This window comes from Aotus nancymaae, unplaced genomic scaffold (genome assembly GCF_030222135.1).
Source record: "Aotus nancymaae isolate 86718 unplaced genomic scaffold, 86718_ANA_hifiasm-v0.15.2.pri h1tg000002l, whole genome shotgun sequence".
Lineage (NCBI taxonomy): Eukaryota > Metazoa > Chordata > Mammalia > Primates > Aotidae > Aotus > Aotus nancymaae.
Genome location: NW_026988413.1, coordinates 27,569,945 through 27,588,416, shown reverse-complemented (window position 1 = coordinate 27,588,416; position 18,472 = coordinate 27,569,945). Strand labels below are relative to the sequence as shown.

At 43.3% G+C, this 18,472-nt stretch overlaps 2 protein-coding genes across 8 annotated transcripts in view; both read left to right on the top strand.

The window, feature by feature from the left end:
* The window catches only part of AHCYL2 (adenosylhomocysteinase like 2), a 199,819-nt gene extending 195,595 nt beyond the window's left edge, over positions 1-4,224 (top strand). For all 7 annotated transcript variants that reach the window (XM_064373564.1, XM_064373561.1, XM_064373588.1 and 4 more), the window contains exons 16-17: positions 465-585; positions 1,060-4,224. In XM_064373564.1, coding sequence (XP_064229634.1) covers positions 465-585; positions 1,060-1,066 — 128 coding nt within the window. In that variant the 3' untranslated portion in view covers positions 1,067-4,224. The remainder of the gene's footprint in view (positions 1-464; positions 586-1,059) is intronic.
* Positions 4,225-8,350: 4,126 nt separating this feature from the next.
* The window catches only part of STRIP2 (striatin interacting protein 2), a 53,458-nt gene continuing 43,336 nt past the window's right edge, over positions 8,351-18,472 (top strand). Inside the window, exons 1-3 of the mRNA XM_012474118.3 lie at positions 8,351-8,520; positions 13,655-13,724; positions 17,252-17,326. Of these exons, the coding sequence (XP_012329541.1) occupies positions 8,392-8,520; positions 13,655-13,724; positions 17,252-17,326 (274 nt within the window). The 5' untranslated portion in view covers positions 8,351-8,391. The remainder of the gene's footprint in view (positions 8,521-13,654; positions 13,725-17,251; positions 17,327-18,472) is intronic.

Here is an 18,472-nt window from a genome sequence, read left to right as displayed (position 1 = left end):
GCAAAGCAAACAGTTCATTTATCCCATTTATCTTGTTAGAGTATCCTTAGTTTTTCCATTCAAGTTTCCCCAGGCATTAGTTGTTCTAAATGACCCAAGTGTAGAGCCTAAGGCAAAACTAAAGTTGGAGCTTCCCATTATTTAGTTCCCACATTGTCCTATTCCTTCTTTTAGATCCTGATGCCTGTTGTTTCTTTCATTTTTCCCATACTTTTCTGGACGGCAAGGTTCAAAGCTGAAAGAGTTAGTAAGGATGAATTGTTTAGGCTTTGGAAAGTACTGGGCTTGAAGCTGAAGGCAGCTATTCCTTAGAATTGAGGACCAGTGAGTAAAGGTTGAACATTTTTTATTCAGCTCCAGGAATTAGAAGGTGTCTTTGAACTTTCTAAGGCCTAGCTTGGGGAGAACAGTCATCAGATAAAAGGCATGAATGCTTATACCAGGGCTTCTGTGGTCTTTTCCAGATGAATATGTGGCCAGTCTACACCTGCCTACCTTTGATGCCCACTTGACAGAGCTGACAGATGAACAGGCCAAGTATCTGGGACTCAACAAGAATGGGCCCTTCAAGCCTAATTACTACAGGTGCCTTGGGCTCCCCAGAAATCAGGGACACCTGGGCAGTGACGAGCTTCCTGAACTGGAATTGGTCTTTGCATCCCCAACCACATATGCTTACATGAACTCAGAAAAATGAACCCACTTCCCCTCACTGCCACCCCTGAAAGACTCTTCAAGGCCTTAAATAGTATTCCCCTTCCTGAATTTGCCTTTTGGAGATAGAGAGGTGGAGCTTGGGTAAGTGGCTATTTGCCTCATTAAATAAAGTTCCCCTTCCTTAATTCCTTTCCCCATTTCGTCTTCTTGCTATGATTTTTATCTCTTTATGGAGAAATATTGGTCTTTTTCAATGATGTGAAAGGAGACACAGTTGTCTCCTGTCACCATACACTCCAGAAAAGTCTCTGCCTCCCTGTTACACCTTTAGGCAAGCTCTTCATGTCCCAGCATCCCCATTAGCTGATAACATCACAGTCTCATCTTTCTTTTTCCCTCCAGGTATTAAGTTCCTGTAACTCAAACCAGAAGTTTTAAGAAATAGAACTTCAAGCCTTTTCTCCACTACTATACAAGAAAGAATTCAGCAAGCTGCTTCTCCAATCAGAGCTGCCTGCCGTGCTCATCCTGTGTGTTAGGTTATTTATTTATTAAAATCAAGAATCCTGTGCCTGTAGCATTGGCCCAGAGTGTGGTTACTGCCCTGAGGGCCATGAGAGAGCCACAGAGGATGGACTGAGGAAGGAAAGAAATGGGGTAACTGCTCCCAGTGCATCATTCATATCATTCCCCATTGACTGAATCCTCAGCAGTGGCCATTTTTCCTCTTGTCCAGGCTCACGAGTTAGTCCAGGGATTCCATACTTCCCATTCCCTGGAGTTTTCTGGAATAAATTTTCAGCACCTGCCTTTCTCAGCTTTGGCCCTTCCCCCAGGTGAGGCCGTTTGGAATTAACATGGCCAGTGTTTCACACAAGATTGGGTTCGCAATCTTGACCATCACTATCACTGCCTTATTTATATAAAGGCTAATAAGGAAGGAATGTTATTTATGGCTTTGCTAAGCTATGTCAGGAACTCAGCTGTGCTGTACCTACCAGGGGTCTCCTTTCTTACCTTAGACTCCTTTCTTCTCCTTCAATATTTATGTCCATTTTAACACTTTCTTGTTGCAAGAGGGATGTGCCTCCGTTATTTCCTCCACAGTTTTGGTATTTGTCAGACAATTGTTCTGCTGTCTTTCTAATCCAGCCAACCTCTGCTCAGGAAGTGGGGCCAGCTCCACTGGGACCCGTAGTTTTACTTCCTTGTCATTTAATTGGATAGTTTCCAAGGAAGCCCCTCCAGATTGCCACTATCTCAGAAAAGGAGAGCTTGTTGTGAAACACTGCTTCCTGAAACTTCCTGCTATTGCCTAACCCTACGTCTGAAACTGAGTAGGGAAAGGCATACCTTTCCAGGGATTTTGGGGGTATAAGGCTTTGGAAATGGGACAGGTCTTTCAGACTCACAGCTTGATACCCCAACAAAGCAGAGTATATTTATTTGTTTCCCAGGAAGGCCATTGCAGCTTTACTGTCTGAGGGATACAGAGATGAAATCGTAAACTGTATCCAGCTTATCAAACCTAATTTGAAGAGTTTGAACCTAATCAGACATTCATTCCTTTGGCCATTGCTATGGATGAAACCGAGATCTGCAATCTGATCTGTGTTCTTCTCTGCTGGCATGTATTTTATGATTTAACTTCTTCCATTTGAGGATTCTCTATTTCAGAGGCAGTTTCTTGAGTAACTCCAGTGCTACAAAAAGAATTAGTAATGTGGTATGGGCAGCGTGATATTTTATGTCCCACCCAAAAACTGGATTCCTTTTGGAGACTGATCTGCTGGTCTCGAGGGTTTCATTGGGACCAGATTGGTTCTAAGAGTTAAAGTCTGGAGTGGCCCTAGAAACTTGAATTAAATAAGCCTCTTCCCCTCGCCGATCCTATTCAACACTCTCAGGTTGGTTTGTTCCCCACTTTTTTCCTACGCTGGTCTGCCTCAAAGTCTCAAGACCAAGGTGACTCAAGGAAACACCAGACCACCCATGATCACTATAACCTTCCCATCCTGATTCTCTCTTCTACCTCCACCCTCTCCAGCTTCTCCTGGTCTTCACATATACTCTCAGAGCCAGTCTGAAAGTGACCTTACTTTGGGAAGTAGGGAAGTGGAACTTTGGTAAATGACTCTTTGTCTCATTAAATAGTATACAGGCTCAGCCCATAGACTACAGTTCTTCAGAGGCCATATGTCTTAGCAAGTACTGGTTATATTTTTTTTTATAAGGAAGATCATATATGCTAAAAATTTCCACTAAGCCATTCAGTTCTTCCTTTTGCCTACGTAGGCCTGACTTTTGTATTAATTGGGTCCCTTTAGCAAGAGATTCAGATTGTTGTACCTTATCTTATATCCAGAGTAGATTCCATTTGGCAGATATATGGCCTCTAGCCTATTGTATTCTTAGCCCAAAAATCATAACCTGCTGTTTCTCAGCAAAACCTTGCTCTCTGGAGCTTACTATGTGCTGGTACTTAAAGAATACACTCTGCCTTGCTGTAGTGAAGAGACCCACTACAAATAAAAAAGGAGCCACACTGGACTTCTGAGTTAGGTTGCCAGTGTTGCTGCCCATGATGAGATATTTGCCTCTGAGTTTCAGATGACCTCTCTTCTTTTAGGGACCTGTGCCATCAACCATTAAGAAGAAAGAGCCACAGGCCTCCCAAGTATTTGGGCTCTATCTTAGTGTTGGATTCTGGTCATTATTTCCTCTGCCCTTGGAATCAGGGCAATGTGTCATCTTTCCTCAAGCCTCTTACCTTAGATGCATCCCAGTTATCTGGAAGCATGGGAAAGAAGGCTAATTATCTCTTTGTATGTGGCTCCAGTCTGTGAGGTTACATACCACTTTCTCTACAATGAATTTGTGCTAGTTTTTTGCCTTCTTTCTTTGCTTTTCCCCATTAGAGACAGGGTTTCACTATGTTGCTCAGGCTGGTCTCAAACTCCTGGGCTCAAGGAATCCTCCTGCTTCAGCTTCCTGAGTAGCTAGAACCACAGGTGTGTGCTACCATGCCTGACCCTTTTTTGCCTTTTTCATGGAGATATTCAGTTTTCTTTTTTTTTTTTTTTCATTTAAACAACAACAAAAAAATGTAACTAATCTACCTTCTCTCTGCTCTCTTCCCTCCCCATCCTACTTGCCCATATGAGCGCGGCTCCCCGTGGCCACATACTCCTGCAAAGCTTTTTTGCTGCTTGGCTTTTCTCTGAACAGATCTGATATTGCTGCTCCTGTGGTTTTCTCAAAATTAACTTTGTGATGGTTTTTAAAAAAGGAATCAAATGCATCATTGCATTAAGCTTTTTCAATAAAGGAAAATTACAGAAGGAAAATAGGCAACACCAGCAAATTATATGTGGACAAGTTCTAAACTATATATATACATATATATACACGTAATCATCTAGTTCTGTCATCTTACTGAAAGGAATAAAACTTCTAAGGATCACCATTTCTGAGAAGTTATTGGAAATCTTTGTCTAAGTGATTGTATTAGATCAGCAATAATGACTGTGTAATCTCAAAAAACAAATAAAATATTCTTAACATGGACTTTTAAGGGTATTTCTTGTTTCTATGAACTTAGGAATTCAGAGATGAGAGAGATCTCTGGGTAACAAACTAGAGATCCTGCTGTAGGGCAAGGATGTGAAAATGTTACCAAAAGGCATGTTTGAATGACCTTAGGCTTGTTAATAAATATCCTGTTTCCCTCCTCCCGGCCAGCACACACACGCATCTGCCTTCTCAGGTTAAAGAACCTGCCTTCTCAGAACCACCACCCTGGGTGGCTGAGGACTGTAGGCTTCAGACAGAGAAACTAAACTATAGTTCTAGGTCCCTGACTCCCTTCATGTGCTGCCCTTAGTTGAAAAGCGCAGGAAATCAGCATCCCCCAGTTTGGGACCAAAGGACTCTGACAACTAGGACCTGATTATATCCAGACTGCCTATTCTTTCTCAACTGCCAGTAGGGTAACCATCTTTGGGTAGCTTTCTGATAGCCAACTTCTTTAGTTGACAACCTAAACTAGTTTTGCATCCTATATGCAAGATGTTTTCTTACCATAGCAGAATCTTCTGCCACTTTGGCTTCTGATTATTTAGATTAAGGGCCACAGGGTTAGAATAGTCTGGGCAGCTGGTAATCCTCAAAATAAGTGCCATTCCAGTTAGGAGGAGAACACAGCAGCTAGCGATGAAGCTTGTGAGTCAGCTGAAAGGATTTTGCTCCCCTGCAGCAGGGCTTGACTCCTCATTTGTGATGGAATCTTGGGTGTCTGGGTCTTCATTTCAGAATCATAGGATAAGCCCAAGCTGTCCACTGCAGCACAAGTTTCTCCACCTCACAGTACTGTGGGAAAGAGCTTGAACTTTGAAACAGGCTAACTTGGGTTTGAATCCCAGCTCTGCCATTTACAAGTTATGTAACAGCCAAATTACATAACCACCCACAGCCAAATTATGTAACCACCCACAGCCTCGATTTTCTTGCCTGTGAAATGGATACTGCTTATCTCCTAGGGTAAGGATTTAATGAACTGATGTATAAAAAGTGCTACTTATTTACAGAGCCTGGCATGCACCGCTGACTGCATACACATCATTTCTTGTCTCAACCTAGAGCCCTACAACCTCCATTGCATCATTACACCCACACGTGCCCTTTAAGGAGAGAGGAGGGTGTTCTATCCTTTTTTTTACTAGATTATCCTAACTGCCTGATAGCCTCAAAAAGCAGGTACTTCAAGACTTCCTACATCTTATGAAACTTTCTCAGTGCCAGGTGCTATCCATTTAGTCAAGTATCTGAACTCTGTGGATTAAAGTGGAGTGCTTATATGGGGAAAAGGATGTATGTGATCCTTGTAACTAAACCTATTTATTACCACCAACCCTCTGCTGGCAGCCTGAGTTTTGGGACAAGGGAAATTGGTAATGTAGGTTTTTTAATAACCAAATATAAAAATAACAACATTGGAGCCATCTCTGCAAGATGAAGAGATTTACCAGACTTGACTAATTAGCTCTCAGGTATGGATGCCTCTGTGGTCAATGGTATTGATGGCTATCACGCCTTTGTTGACAAATAAGCTAAAAGAAATTGAGTGTGTGCCAATTCCATGGCCTATAGTTTCAAAGTTTTCAGTTACTCTATGGTTTTTTGTTACATCCTCCCATTGTTTCCAGATATCTTCCTCTTTATAAGAAGTTCTGAACGTCTGGCCCTATAATGAGAACATAGGTGTCTGATCTTAGAAAAGGTCTATTCCACTGAGATGTGGAAAAGGTCATGGATTGAGGTCTCTCCTCGTGTTGACTCCACATCTTCATAGCACCAGTTTTACACATTCATTCTCTGAAATTAAAGCCAGATGGAGCTCTAGGCTTAGCAAGTGGCTTTAGGTAGACACCAGAGGGGACTTGCAAGCTGTCCTCTATCCTATTCTCAAGATCAGTCTGCCCTTCCCCCTGGAAATAGGCAGGAAAAGGAATAAAGTGTCAAAACTGGCCACTCCTGTCTGCCACCACTGTTGGGATCCTGCTGATTGAGTAGGCTCACAAAAGAATATGAAGTTCTGGGCCCATTAACCGTAGGGCTCTGACTACTTAGGAGGAGAAGAAGTACTGGGAAGAAGAGGTAAAATAATGAATTCTTTTTATTAAGAAACCCCAATGGGCTGTGCTGTGGCAGGTTTACCACACTGAAGCAGTGATGAGCAAGGCGTGGGTTGTGAATTTTAAAGCAGAGTGTAAATTTTTAAGAGTTTAACAAATTATACCCTGAAAAAAATCCAAAGTCAAGTAGTTTAGGCCTTGAGCCAGGGACTTTCTTGGAAATTCATATCAGTTCAATTCTGTAAATTGCACCCCCCCCACCCCACCCCCCAGCCAGGACATTTTGCAGTATCTGGAGACATTTTTGGTTGTCACACTAGGGAGAGGCTACCACTGGCATCTTGTGAAGAGAGGCTAGATATCCTGCTAAGCATCCTACAATGCACAGGACAGCTTCCTACAATAAGTATTCAGCCCCAGTTGTCAATAGTACAGAGACTGTGAAACCCTGCGTTAAACATACATAAATTAGGCATACAAAAATGAGCTAGATTTGGTCTTACTCTCAAGGAGCCTATATGTGGGTGGGGAGTGGGACTGGAAGAGGAAAGGGAAGATGGGTGGGTACAGTGAGGAGGTATTGGGGATCAAGGAGAGAAAACCCAAAAAGCTCCAAAGGGTGCTCTTAAACTTGTTATTTCACCTACAAACTGACAAAGGGAAAAGTGAGAGAGATGTTAAGAAAGGGACAGAGTTATCTCTAAGATATGGGAAGGTGGAGTAATTCCTTTAGGCCCATTGATTTGGGTATATCGTGGAAAATGTTAGGATTTTGGTTCCAGGCAGAACTGGCTTGACACCAACACAGCCTGAGTGAATTGAGGGCCAAAGGAGAGCTTTGTGGAGAAGGAGGTGATAACTAACTAGAATCTTTATGAGAGAAAAGGAATCAACCAGGGGAGCAGAAGACAGTCTCCTCCAGAGAACAGCACGGGAAAGACCCTGAGACAAGACAGAATATGATACCTTGGGAACTGCAGGGAGGAATCTGCAAGTGCCTGTTTCCTCATCAGTAACACTGGATTCGTAAAAATACCCTGTCGGGGAGTATGATGTGATATCTGGAAAGCGCCTACTGCAGTTCCTGGCACCAAGCACAACCCCCCAGACCCTTCTTCCTAAAGCAACCAGGCCGGGGAGAGCGATTTGGTTCCACCCGTTCCCCGGAGCCTAGGTCTTTGGGGCTTCTATTACCAAGCCAGACTGTCTATATATTTACTACAAGCTGCTTTTTAAATTCAAGGGAGAGCAGATCAAACAGCCTCCTTTGCCTCCAGTAACAGCCTTTAGGAAGCATCTTAGAAAAGAGAGAGGAAGGAAAGAAAGGACTGGCGAGCGGGTGAGGGTGGGGACTTGCTCTCCACTCAACATTTGCTGCCCAGCTCACAACATGAGAAAGAGGGCCCTACAGCAGAAAGGGCAGATGACAGGAGCAGCCCCGAGGCCACCAGCAATTTCAGAGATGGAAAAACGTCCCCATCCCACCCCTTGACCCCCAGTCTCCCAGCCAAGCCCTCGCTCCGGGAGAGATGCGTTCTCTTCAGACAAACACTGAGAATTCTCAGCTTCCCGAGACAGCGAGTCCCTCGTTTCGGGGGGTGTCCCTGGTCACTTGGTGGTGCCATCCCTCCCCCGCGACTAAGCGCGATGTGGGACGCGTGCAGGAGCCGGGATGTGGGGGTCCGGGTCGATGATACTAGGGAAAGAGACTGCGGTGGAGCAGGAGGCGGAGTCTAGAGCTACGGAAAAGGTCGCTACAGGGGGCGGGGGTGAATGCTGAGAGATACCGAGCACAGAGATAACCTGCCGGAGCTCAAGGCCCCGCATTCCGGGGGTGTGAAGCCTGGAGCTAACCTAGGAGTCTCTGGCTGCCAGCGGTGCCGCAGGACTGAAAAAATTCCCCCAAATCTCTTCAATGAGCCCCCACCTCCTCGAGTCCCGCTCCGGCCGGTGGAGCAGCCAATCGCCTCGCGGGGCGGGGCTTCGGAGTGCAGCTGTAGCCAATAGTGGCGGAGGAGGCGGGCCTGGCTCCCGGCGCGCGACTGTGGGGTCGCCCCGGGCACAGCGAGCTGAACCCTGAGGGGAGCCGCTGACCAGCTGCATGGAGGACCTCGCCGCGCCTGGGAACGGAGTCCCGCCCGCCAATGGCAATGGCAACGGCGGCGGCAAAGGGAAGCAGGCGGCGCCCAAGGGCCGCGAAGCGTTCCGAAGCCAGCGGCGGGAGTCAGAGGTGAGGAGCACCAGAGCTTCGGTTGGGGCCCGGAGAGACGCCCGCGGGCGGGAAGCAGCGGCTGAGGCGATTCGGCCTTGGCCCCGGAGCCCTCGGCGCGCTTCGTCAGCCCCGCGCAGTGTGCGCCTGCGGGGTCCTCTTTGCTGGACACTGGGCTCTGCGGCCCCGACCCTTGTCCGCACGTCTCCTGCCGCGGGTTGGGGTCTTTCTAGCCCTGTGGCCTCCCCCCGCTGCACGAAGATGAGGGCTACATTGAGCGGACCAAATACTTTACAAATATTTATCTCACTTAATCGCTGCAGCTCCTTGAAGCAGAAATTCCGATCCCAGTTTATAGGTGGGGGAACGGGAGCGGAGAGGTTAAGTGACTGGCTTGAGGGGTGGGAGGCCGGAGCTCAGCTGCGGGAAGGCCAGGTTGGCGAGTGGGGCAGCCGCTCTCCCCGTCCCAGGCTGCCCGTGGCTGGCCCTGGGGCCGATCCACATTGGCCGGGGGACTTCTGCCCGTCGCCTGCTCGCCCCCTCCTCCCCGTAAGTCTTAGGCCGTTTCGGGAGCGCCTTCCGCGGACATCAGGCCCCCTGCCTGTGAGGGCTGAGCGAGACGGGATTCAGCAGTCCAGGAGTGGCTATCTGGCGGGAGCAGTCCCAGCATACAGATAGGAGTAAGAATATTTCCATCTCTTCTTCCTCTCCTGAAAAGAAGAAATCCTATCTAGGAAGATGAAAGCATAGAATTATGAACACTCCCCTACCCCCTCATCTAGGCAGTTTCCATCAGTTGGATCTGAGCGGGGATCAGAATGGACGACAAAATGTCACATGTGGAGGGGTCTGCAGAGATCATCCGGTATAGCCCTTTCATTTTACAGACCTAAAAGGAACAGGAGTGACTTGCCAAAGATCAGACATCTGGCACAGTTTGTGGTCAGGAACACCAGGCTTTGGAGTCAGTCAGACCAGGTTTTGAATCCCAGCCCTACCATTTACTACCTGTGTGATTACCGAACCCCTCTGAGCTCCAGTTTCTTCATCTGTAAAATGAAATTAACACTGCCTGCCTCAGAAGGTTGTGATAAAGTAAAAATGAGATAATTGACTATAAACTTTTTGGCACAGTGCAGCCACAATGCATGTAATTGGTCAGTACATAGTAACTCTTAGTATAGTATTGTCATCATCATCATCATCATCAAGTGGTAGAGCTGGTTCTAGGAGCCAGGTCTTTGGCGGCCCAGATCTTGCCTTACCATTTGAATAGCATCTCAGTTTCCAAAGTGATTTCATGTATGCTTCCCATTTTGATGTAGGCAGAGTAGGAGGAATCCATTCATTTTTTTTTTTTTAAGGTAGAAATGGAGGTAAAAATACCAGCTCAAAGTCATCGCCTTGCAGAGGCAGAGCGCAGCCCTCCTGTCTTGCTAGATTATATCCACCACATCATCTCTCTCCCCACCTCAAGATGAGTCTGGTCTTTTAGGGCACCCTGGACCTCCTTCCCCCACAGAGACATTGTTCTCGCTCAAATGTTTTTTGGGGAGATGAGCTATTCATTAATTCAACAATTATTTATTGAGGACTTTCTATCTGCCAGCCACTGTTTTAGGTGCTAGGGATACATCAGGGAACAAGATAGGGTCTTTGGCTGTGGAGAGACAAATTGTGAGTAAATAAAATAATTTCAGAATGTTATGTTCTATGGGGGGAATAAAAGTCTCTACCTGGGTGTCCCTTCTAAAGTTGCAGTCTGTTCCCCACCTGTCAAGTCTTCTTCAGGCAAAGGCTCTGATAGTATGGTCTTTTGCCAGTACTTTGCAGTGTCCAGAGACTCAAAAGCTTTCCACCTGCACTGCAGTTTACCTGCTGATCGTCTGCAGCTGCACTCTTCATGCCTGGAAATGAACAACTGCAGCAATCATCTCTATCTGGGCTCATTGCCTGCCAAAAGCCTGGCTGGAAAGATTAGCTTTCCTCTACCTTCTGCTGCAGCAGAACTCCTTTTACCTGCCAGTACATCCTCTATCACCACAGTACCCAGATGCGAGATCTGCTTTTCTTCTCTCTCTCTTTTTGGTTTTCTGTGGAAGGCAGTCCTTAGAGGAGATAGTTGTTGTTTTTTTTTTTTTTCCTCTCTAGGGCTTTTAGAAAATCCTTAGAAGAGAATTACTGTGGCACAAGTCAAGAGAGCCTCATCATGTATCACTGTTTATGGGAGCACTGTTGACCTACCTTCTCCCAGTGGCTTAGTGTGTGAACATCCCAACCTAAAAAGGAAGCTAAAGAGTAATTGTTTGCTTAAGAAGAAGAGTCCTAACCTAACAAAAGGATTCACCTCAGGCCTCTTTTAGCCAGATCTAGTTTATTGATCTCAAATTCCTTGACAAAGTTTTAACTGATCTGTGGTAAAATGCAGAAAATTCAGGTCATCAAAGAGTTTTTATAAAAATTTAGTTCAATATATTAAATTTAAGGATGCACACAATTTAAAACAATGTTTTTGAAACTGCTATAGGGGACAACCTGTTAATTGAGGCTAAAATTTTTATTTTAAGAAATAAAATAACCCAGCATGATGACTCATGCTTATTATCGCAACACTTTGGGAGGCTAAGGCAGGAGGATAGCTTCAGCTCAGGAATTCGAGACCAGCCTGGGAAATGTAGGCAGACCCCGTCTCTACAAAAAATAAAAAACAAGAAAAATTTAGCCAGGCACGATGGTGCACATCTGTTGTCCCAGCTGCTCGGGAGGCTGAAGTGGGAGAATCACTTGAGCCTAGGAGGTTGAGGCTGCAGTGAGCTGTGATCATGCCACTGCACTCTAGCCTGGGTGAGAGGAAGACCCTGTCTTTAAAAAAAAGAAAGAAAGAAAAGAAAGAAAATCATAGAAAAATCAGTGCATCGCATGCAGTAAAGATAAATATTTTGTTAAAAATGTGTTCCAGATTTTGTGTGCGTGTGTGGGACATAATGTAAAATGTATCATTTTTCCAAAAAGTTTGAAAAGCAGTTTGTAATGACTGTTCTTTATTCTGAGATTCTGTCCTTCATTTTGGGGGTTTAAATGGTTCTTTTTTGAATTTAAAAAAAAAATTTTTTAAGTCCTTACCCATCAGAATAAAACAGCAACAACCCTATGTCATTTCCCACTCTCCACCTTTTTCTTTTTCCCTACTGTTCTCTATAATCCAAAAGTTTGGAAGTCTTTGCCATAGTGTATTTAAACATGGTTTGCCTTGTTGACAGTATAAATTGGCATGTTTTGGGGAAGCAACTTGTCATATACAAAGAGCCTTAAAAATGTTCATAAGATTTGATTCATTCATTTTCTTTATTAAAAAAAAATCTATGCTTAGGAGATATCCTAAATATAGAAAAAAGTATAAGTCTATAACAGTTTCATGCATATAATAAAGGAAAATTAAAAACAATTTGAATATTCAACAATAAGGAACTGGTTAAGTAAACCAATAAATGTACATCCATTTATACAACCATTAAAACTAATAGTCATAGTAATATGAGAAGAATGCCTTTATAATATAATATTAAAATCATAAATAGAGTGACCACCCACATAGTAGTAGCAAGTGCTAGGCGGTGTGCTAAGTGCCTTTCCTGTTTTAGCTCATTTAGTCCTTACAATAACCCTGTGAAGTAAGTCCTGTTATTATCCTCATTTTACAGATGGGAAAACCAAGCAGGTCATTTTCCAACAATTTCCTGACACCAACTGGATGTCCTACAATTCATTTCAATTCTGACACTAACTACCTAGAATTAGCACAGACCTCACAAGTTAAGGGCTCAGTCCTACAAGGCCCCGCTTTAGATGCCAGCCATAGATAGGTTCCCCAAGCTATCCATGCTTCAGCCTGGCCAACTACAAATTAAGTGGTTATCGTGATCCTCCCTTCAGGTTCCATAATTTGCTAGAATAACTCGCAGAATCCAGGAAAGCATGTACTTATGACTATAATTTTACTATAAAGGATACAACTCAGGGACAGCCAGATGGAACAGATGCATAGGACGAGGTGTGGGGCTGGGGTGGTGCCGAGCTTCCATAGCCTCCCTGGGCACCACTCTCCTAGTACATCTGTTTGTTCCCCAACCCAAAAGCTGCCTGAACCTAGTTGTTTCTGGGTTTTCTTATGGTGTTTCATTACCTAGGCATGATTAAACTATTGACAACATGACTGGACTTAATCTGTAGTACCCCTCCCCTCCCTGGACATGGGGCTGGTGATGAAAATTAAAACCTTTAATCATGTGCTTGGTCTTTCCTAACATAAGTCACCTCATGAGCATATATTGTGGTAAAGCTGACAGTGACTCATTATGAATAACTAACACTTCTATCACTCAGGAACTTCTAAGAGTTTCAGGAGCTCTGTACCATATTTTTTATGTCACACTGAGGCACAGAGAGGTTAACTTATCCAAGATCAAAAAGTATGTGACAGTGCTGAGACTGAGAATTTTAAAAATTCATATATATTAACATATACTGGAAGGAAATATCCCAAAATGCTTAAATAAGCTAGAAGATGGGATTAATTAAAATATATTTAATAGGATTATAAATTTATACATACAACATCATAGGAAATCTAATCTTTTCTACAACTTGGAGTGGAGACGTTATGTTATTTGACAGTCCTAAAGTTGTGGAATATTAGAGCTAAAGAATCTCATTTTAAAAATGAGGAACTATGATCCACAACATGAGACTTGACCTATATCATACAGTGGGTTGATGACAGAACTGAAGCTAGAATCCAGTTATCTTTGTTACTGTCTGTCTCAATTTTATATAAATTAGCTAGATGTTCCTCTCGTCTGTGTTCATGTAGATTAGATGTGGACACAGACTGTAGCTTTCATATGTATTTGAGATCCTGGCCCTTTATTCAGACTTTCTGATTTGGATAGGACTCCTCAGCCCCTTCATTGAGCCTCAAGTTTTGGCTTGGCGAAGGGTACCTCTGAGATGAAAGACCCAAATAGTACTCTCCTAACTGACTCCCTGATCTAACCTTGGCCTCCTGAGGGGAAAAAGATAAATAAGGGTAAAATCTTCCCTTGGTAACCTCTTTTCCCAGGTTATCTCAGTTACTAACAAAATTTCTCTGTTACAGGGCTCTGTAGACTGTCCCACTCTGGAGTTCGAGTATGGAGATGCAGATGGGCATGCAGCAGAGTTGTCAGGTATGAGGTAGATGGGTCAGTAGCTAGTAGAAGAATGTCCAGGAGGAGAGGGAATCTCCCTGGAAGCTTGTCTGTTCTCACCAAGTGGCTATTGAACAAAGGCTGTTCTCCACATTCCTTTTTCTCTCCACCCCAGAGTAGTAAAAATCTCTTTGTCTTCACATTTCCTTCTGTGACTCTTTTTGGCTATGGTATTCTTCATTCTGTCATGCTATCACTCTTTCCTGCTCACTCTTCTTTATTCTCTTTGAAAATAACTGATTTGATACACTCTCAAATCAGTTTTCTCTCCATCTTCTCCCTATTCCTCCTCTCTTTTCTTCCTGTCACCCATATCTTTGCCTGCCTCCTTCTTTCTGCTGCCCTCTTTCTCTCCCATGCTATCTCTTTTTCCTTTGTCTCCTCTACCTCCATCTTTTCCTTCTTCCCTCGCCTCTGCCCCTTATTAAAATCGCAACAAAGTCTGAGGAAAAAACTCTATAGTCAACTGGCCAGCTGAGCAAGGCTGGACATGTCACCTGGACATGTCACTCCATTATAGTGGAGTTCTGCTTGGATGTTTATGAACTGAGGTTAAGTAATTCTATTCTTCTTTAAGTGCTGGACTGCTTCTCTCTGTCTGGATTTTTAGCTTAGGGTAAACATGATCTCATCACATTAAGTGCCTCCATGTAACATGTGCTGTGAATGCCAGTTATTAATAAATGAGCTTTGGGTAGAGATGGTGTGAAAGTTAAATATTCTGTCACATGGAAGTGACACTTTGAGACATGCTTTTTCAGAGAAAAGAGACAAACACTTTTAAAGAAGTTCTTGTGCATAAGCACAGGGAATAAATTTGTGATGAGTGACAGGGAAATAGAGAGCTAAGTTTTATAACCAGCAAAGGATTAGAATTCATAATGGGAATATGATATATATATGAGAGGAGAGAGATGAGCAACCCAATAGAGAAGTGGGCAAAGAATATAATAAATGGGAATTTATAGAAGAAAAAGCCAAATGGTCAATAACTACATGAAAAGATGTTGAACTTTATTAGTAAATGGGGAAAAGGAAATTAAAAGAATAAAATATTATTTCATAATCATCAGGTTGCAAAACTTAAAAGCCTGGGGTTGGTGAGGGTGCAGAGAAATTAGTACTTTTATGCACTGCTAGACATGGGGGATCAGAGTATAAAATTGAAAAGCAGTTTGCTTATATCTTGTAGAGTTGAAAATGTGCTCATATTATGACCCAACAAATCTACTCCTAGATATCCACTCTAAAGAAAATTACACTTGGGCACAAGAAAACGTAGAAAGATATTTATTGCAGCCTTGTTTATCAGTGTAAAAGTTGGAAAACAACCTACAACGCCCATCAGTAGGGAAATGGATAAACTATAGCTATTAGTGCAGTAGGCTATTGAATAGCCATTGAAATAATTGATCTAAATCAAGACATTTCTTCTTTTTTTTAGAGACACGGTCTGACCAATATGGTGAAATCCCGTCTCTACTAAAAATATAAAAATTAGCCAGGCATCGTGGCATGTGCCTGTAGTCCTAGCTACTCGGGAGGCTGAGACAAAAGAATTGCCTGAACCCAGGAGGCAGAGGTTGCAGTAAGCCAAGATCACACCACTGCACTCCAGCCTAGGTGACACAGCCAGACTCCATCGCAAATAATAATAATAATAATAATAATGAATGCTAAAGACAAAACTGGGAGAAAAGAGCAGTAACAAGAATTTATACAATATGATACTGCTTGGATAAAAAAAATTTTAAACAGAACAATATCATATGTTTACAGGCACCTATGCATACGGTAAAAGTAGAAAAATAGGCATGTGAAGGATACACACCAATTTCATTATAGCAGTGGCCTCTGGAGAAGGGAATAGATCGACTGAGGAGCAGTCTGAAGCATATATAACAAATGCTAACATTTATACCTGCTTAGAGGATAGTACACAAGTGTCTTAAATGTACTATTCTGTACTTACCTGTGTATGAAAATTCATGATCTAAAATTTAAAAATAAAAAGAATAAAACTAAAGTTCGGTACCTAATAGCCTTGCTCACTTTTCTGATTGGGCTTGTAGTGCTTTACTCTTAAAGATACATATATTCACCTCCTCCACTAATGACTGAAGAATTTAAAATTCAGAGATGGGATTTGCTTCTGGTTACGCCTGGATTCTGGAGCTCAGGACTCAAAAACCCTGACTCCCAGACAAGGTGTTTCTCAACAATTAGACAGCTGGCTGGAACATAAGTGAATTTCTCTTGCTGTGACCTAGTTAAATTTCCAGGAAGGGTCTCAGGTAGGGAGCAGAGATTTAAAGGAAATCTGTTCTATTATCTGTTGACTTCTCTATTTCAGTTCTTCATCTTCTGTAAGATGAGGGTATATATATATATATATAGAGAGAGAGAGAGAGAGAGAGAGAAAGAGAGAGAGAGAGAGAGAGTGTGTGTGTGTGTGTGTGTGTGTGTGTGTGTGTGTAGGAAAGGACATTATTTTTATTTCTTTACTTTTTAACAGACAGAGTCTCATTCTGTTACCCCAGGCTGGAGTGCAGTGACATGATCATAGCTTACTAAAGCCTCAAACTTCTAAGCTTAAATGATCCTTCCACCTCAGCCTCCCAAGTAACTAGGACTTGGAGGCTGATCCCAGCCTGATCTAGTAAAAGGCATGTGCCACTACACCTGGCTAATGTTTAAACTTTTTGTAGAGATGGGGTCATGCTATGTCACCCAGACTAGTCTCAAACTCCTGGCCTCAAGCAATACTCCTGCCTCAGCCTCCCGAAGTGCTGGGATTATAATCCTATCAGTGTGAGCGACCACACATGGCCAGTATTTTTATTTCTCATAAGCTTTCTGCATTTTGTATTGAGAGGCTGCTGGTAGCAAAGTTAGATTTTCCTGGGTACAGCAGCCCTTTGGCAATCATAGCTGTTCTCTAGATGTTTTTTTTTTGTAGCATCTGCCTAGTGGCTGTAGGCAGGAATCTAAACTTCTATACCCTTTGAAGAAACAGCAGGGAGAGAATGAACTGGCTCCAATCCTGAAGAGCCATCCAGCAGTTACTTTTCAGCCCTTGCCCTGGTTTCCTGAACAGCACAAGGATCTTTCTTCTGAGTTTCAGGAGTTGTGTTGCCCTCCTCTTCCCTTAGAGATAGGATAGTTCCTGGTCAGGTTGACAAAGCAGGAGTCACAACCCTGAGAAATAGGAGTGGTGAGATTAAGCTCTCTGTGCTCCAGTCCTCCTCCTGGCCTCACCAAATGTTGAAGGCTGCCTTCTCTGCTGCAGCAGCCAGCTGGCAGGAGGAGGACAGGTTTGATGGTTTAATCACCCAGGGACACAAGTGGCTATTTTTAACTGCTCTGAAAAGGAGGAAGCTGGCTTTGGATTGAATTGGACACAGGAATGTGTTAGAAGCTTCAGCTCTTTCATGCCACCCTCTCTACCTTGGGCCCCTTCTTTAAGGATCTCCCAAATGTGACTGTTATGTTCTTTCCTGCCACAGAATTGTATAGTTACACTGAGAGCCTGGAATTCACCAATAACAGGAGGTGCTTTGAAGAAGATTTCAAGACTCAAGGTAATTCTAGATCTTCACTCACAGAAACCTGCTTTTTCCTTCTATGTTATCCCAGCCTGATCTAGTAAAAGGCTAAAACAAAGTATGATCCTTCATCCCCTCTGTATTAGTTAGGGTTCTCTTAGAGTGACAGAACTAATAGGATAGGTAAACACATATGTATAAAGGGGAGTTTATTATGTATTAAGTTACACAATCACAAGTTCCCACAATATGCTGTCTGCAAGCTGAGGAGCAAGGAGAGCTAGTCTGAGTCCCAAAACTGAAGAACTTGGAGTCCGATGTTTAAGGGTGGGAAGCATCCAGCACAAGAGAAAGATGTGAGCTGGGAGGCTGGGCCCATCTCTCTTTTTCGTGTTTTTCTGCCTGTTTTAAGTTTGCTGTCAGCTGATTAGAGTGTGCCCACCAGATTAAGGATGGATCTGCCTTCCCCAGCCCACTGACTCAAATGTTAATCTTCTTTGGCAACACCCTCACAGACACACCCGGACCAGTACTTTGTATCCTTCAATCCAATCAAGTTGACACTCAGTATTAACCATCACAAGTCCACCCCTTGTCAACTTGAACTCATACACATCTCCTGAGATCATACATAATCTTCAAATAAAGACAATAATAAGATCATAATTACACCCAACATAATACAACTATCCTTCGTACACCTGGAAATGCACCAATCCCCAACCCAAATGCTATTACATAAAGTTAACAATACTTAAATGCTGATATGAAGTCAATAAATCTTAGGTCACATGATAAAGGAGAAAGGAAATAAAATGAAGATATTTTCTTAGTACAAGTGTATACATGCACAAACATATTTTTTTACTAAAGAAGGAAGAAATACTCATGACAACCTCATTTTTGCAGCAGGTCATGTGGTCGTAGCTGGTATTGATGACTACCTTCTTCTACTACCCATTCTGTATTCCCTTTGCCTTCAGCAAGCATCTCAGCAGGTCGTGGTTTTTTTCCTGGTGGAGTGACCCAAACCTTCATTACTGAAGGGTCTGGGTCATTTGTAGTCCTGCCTGGATTGGGCTGTTGTAGTTTCCCATTGACCTTAATCACAAGGCATAGTAATACTAAGAGATGCCCTAATGGATCTCCTGTATTCCACACATACTCTTCCTTACCTCCATT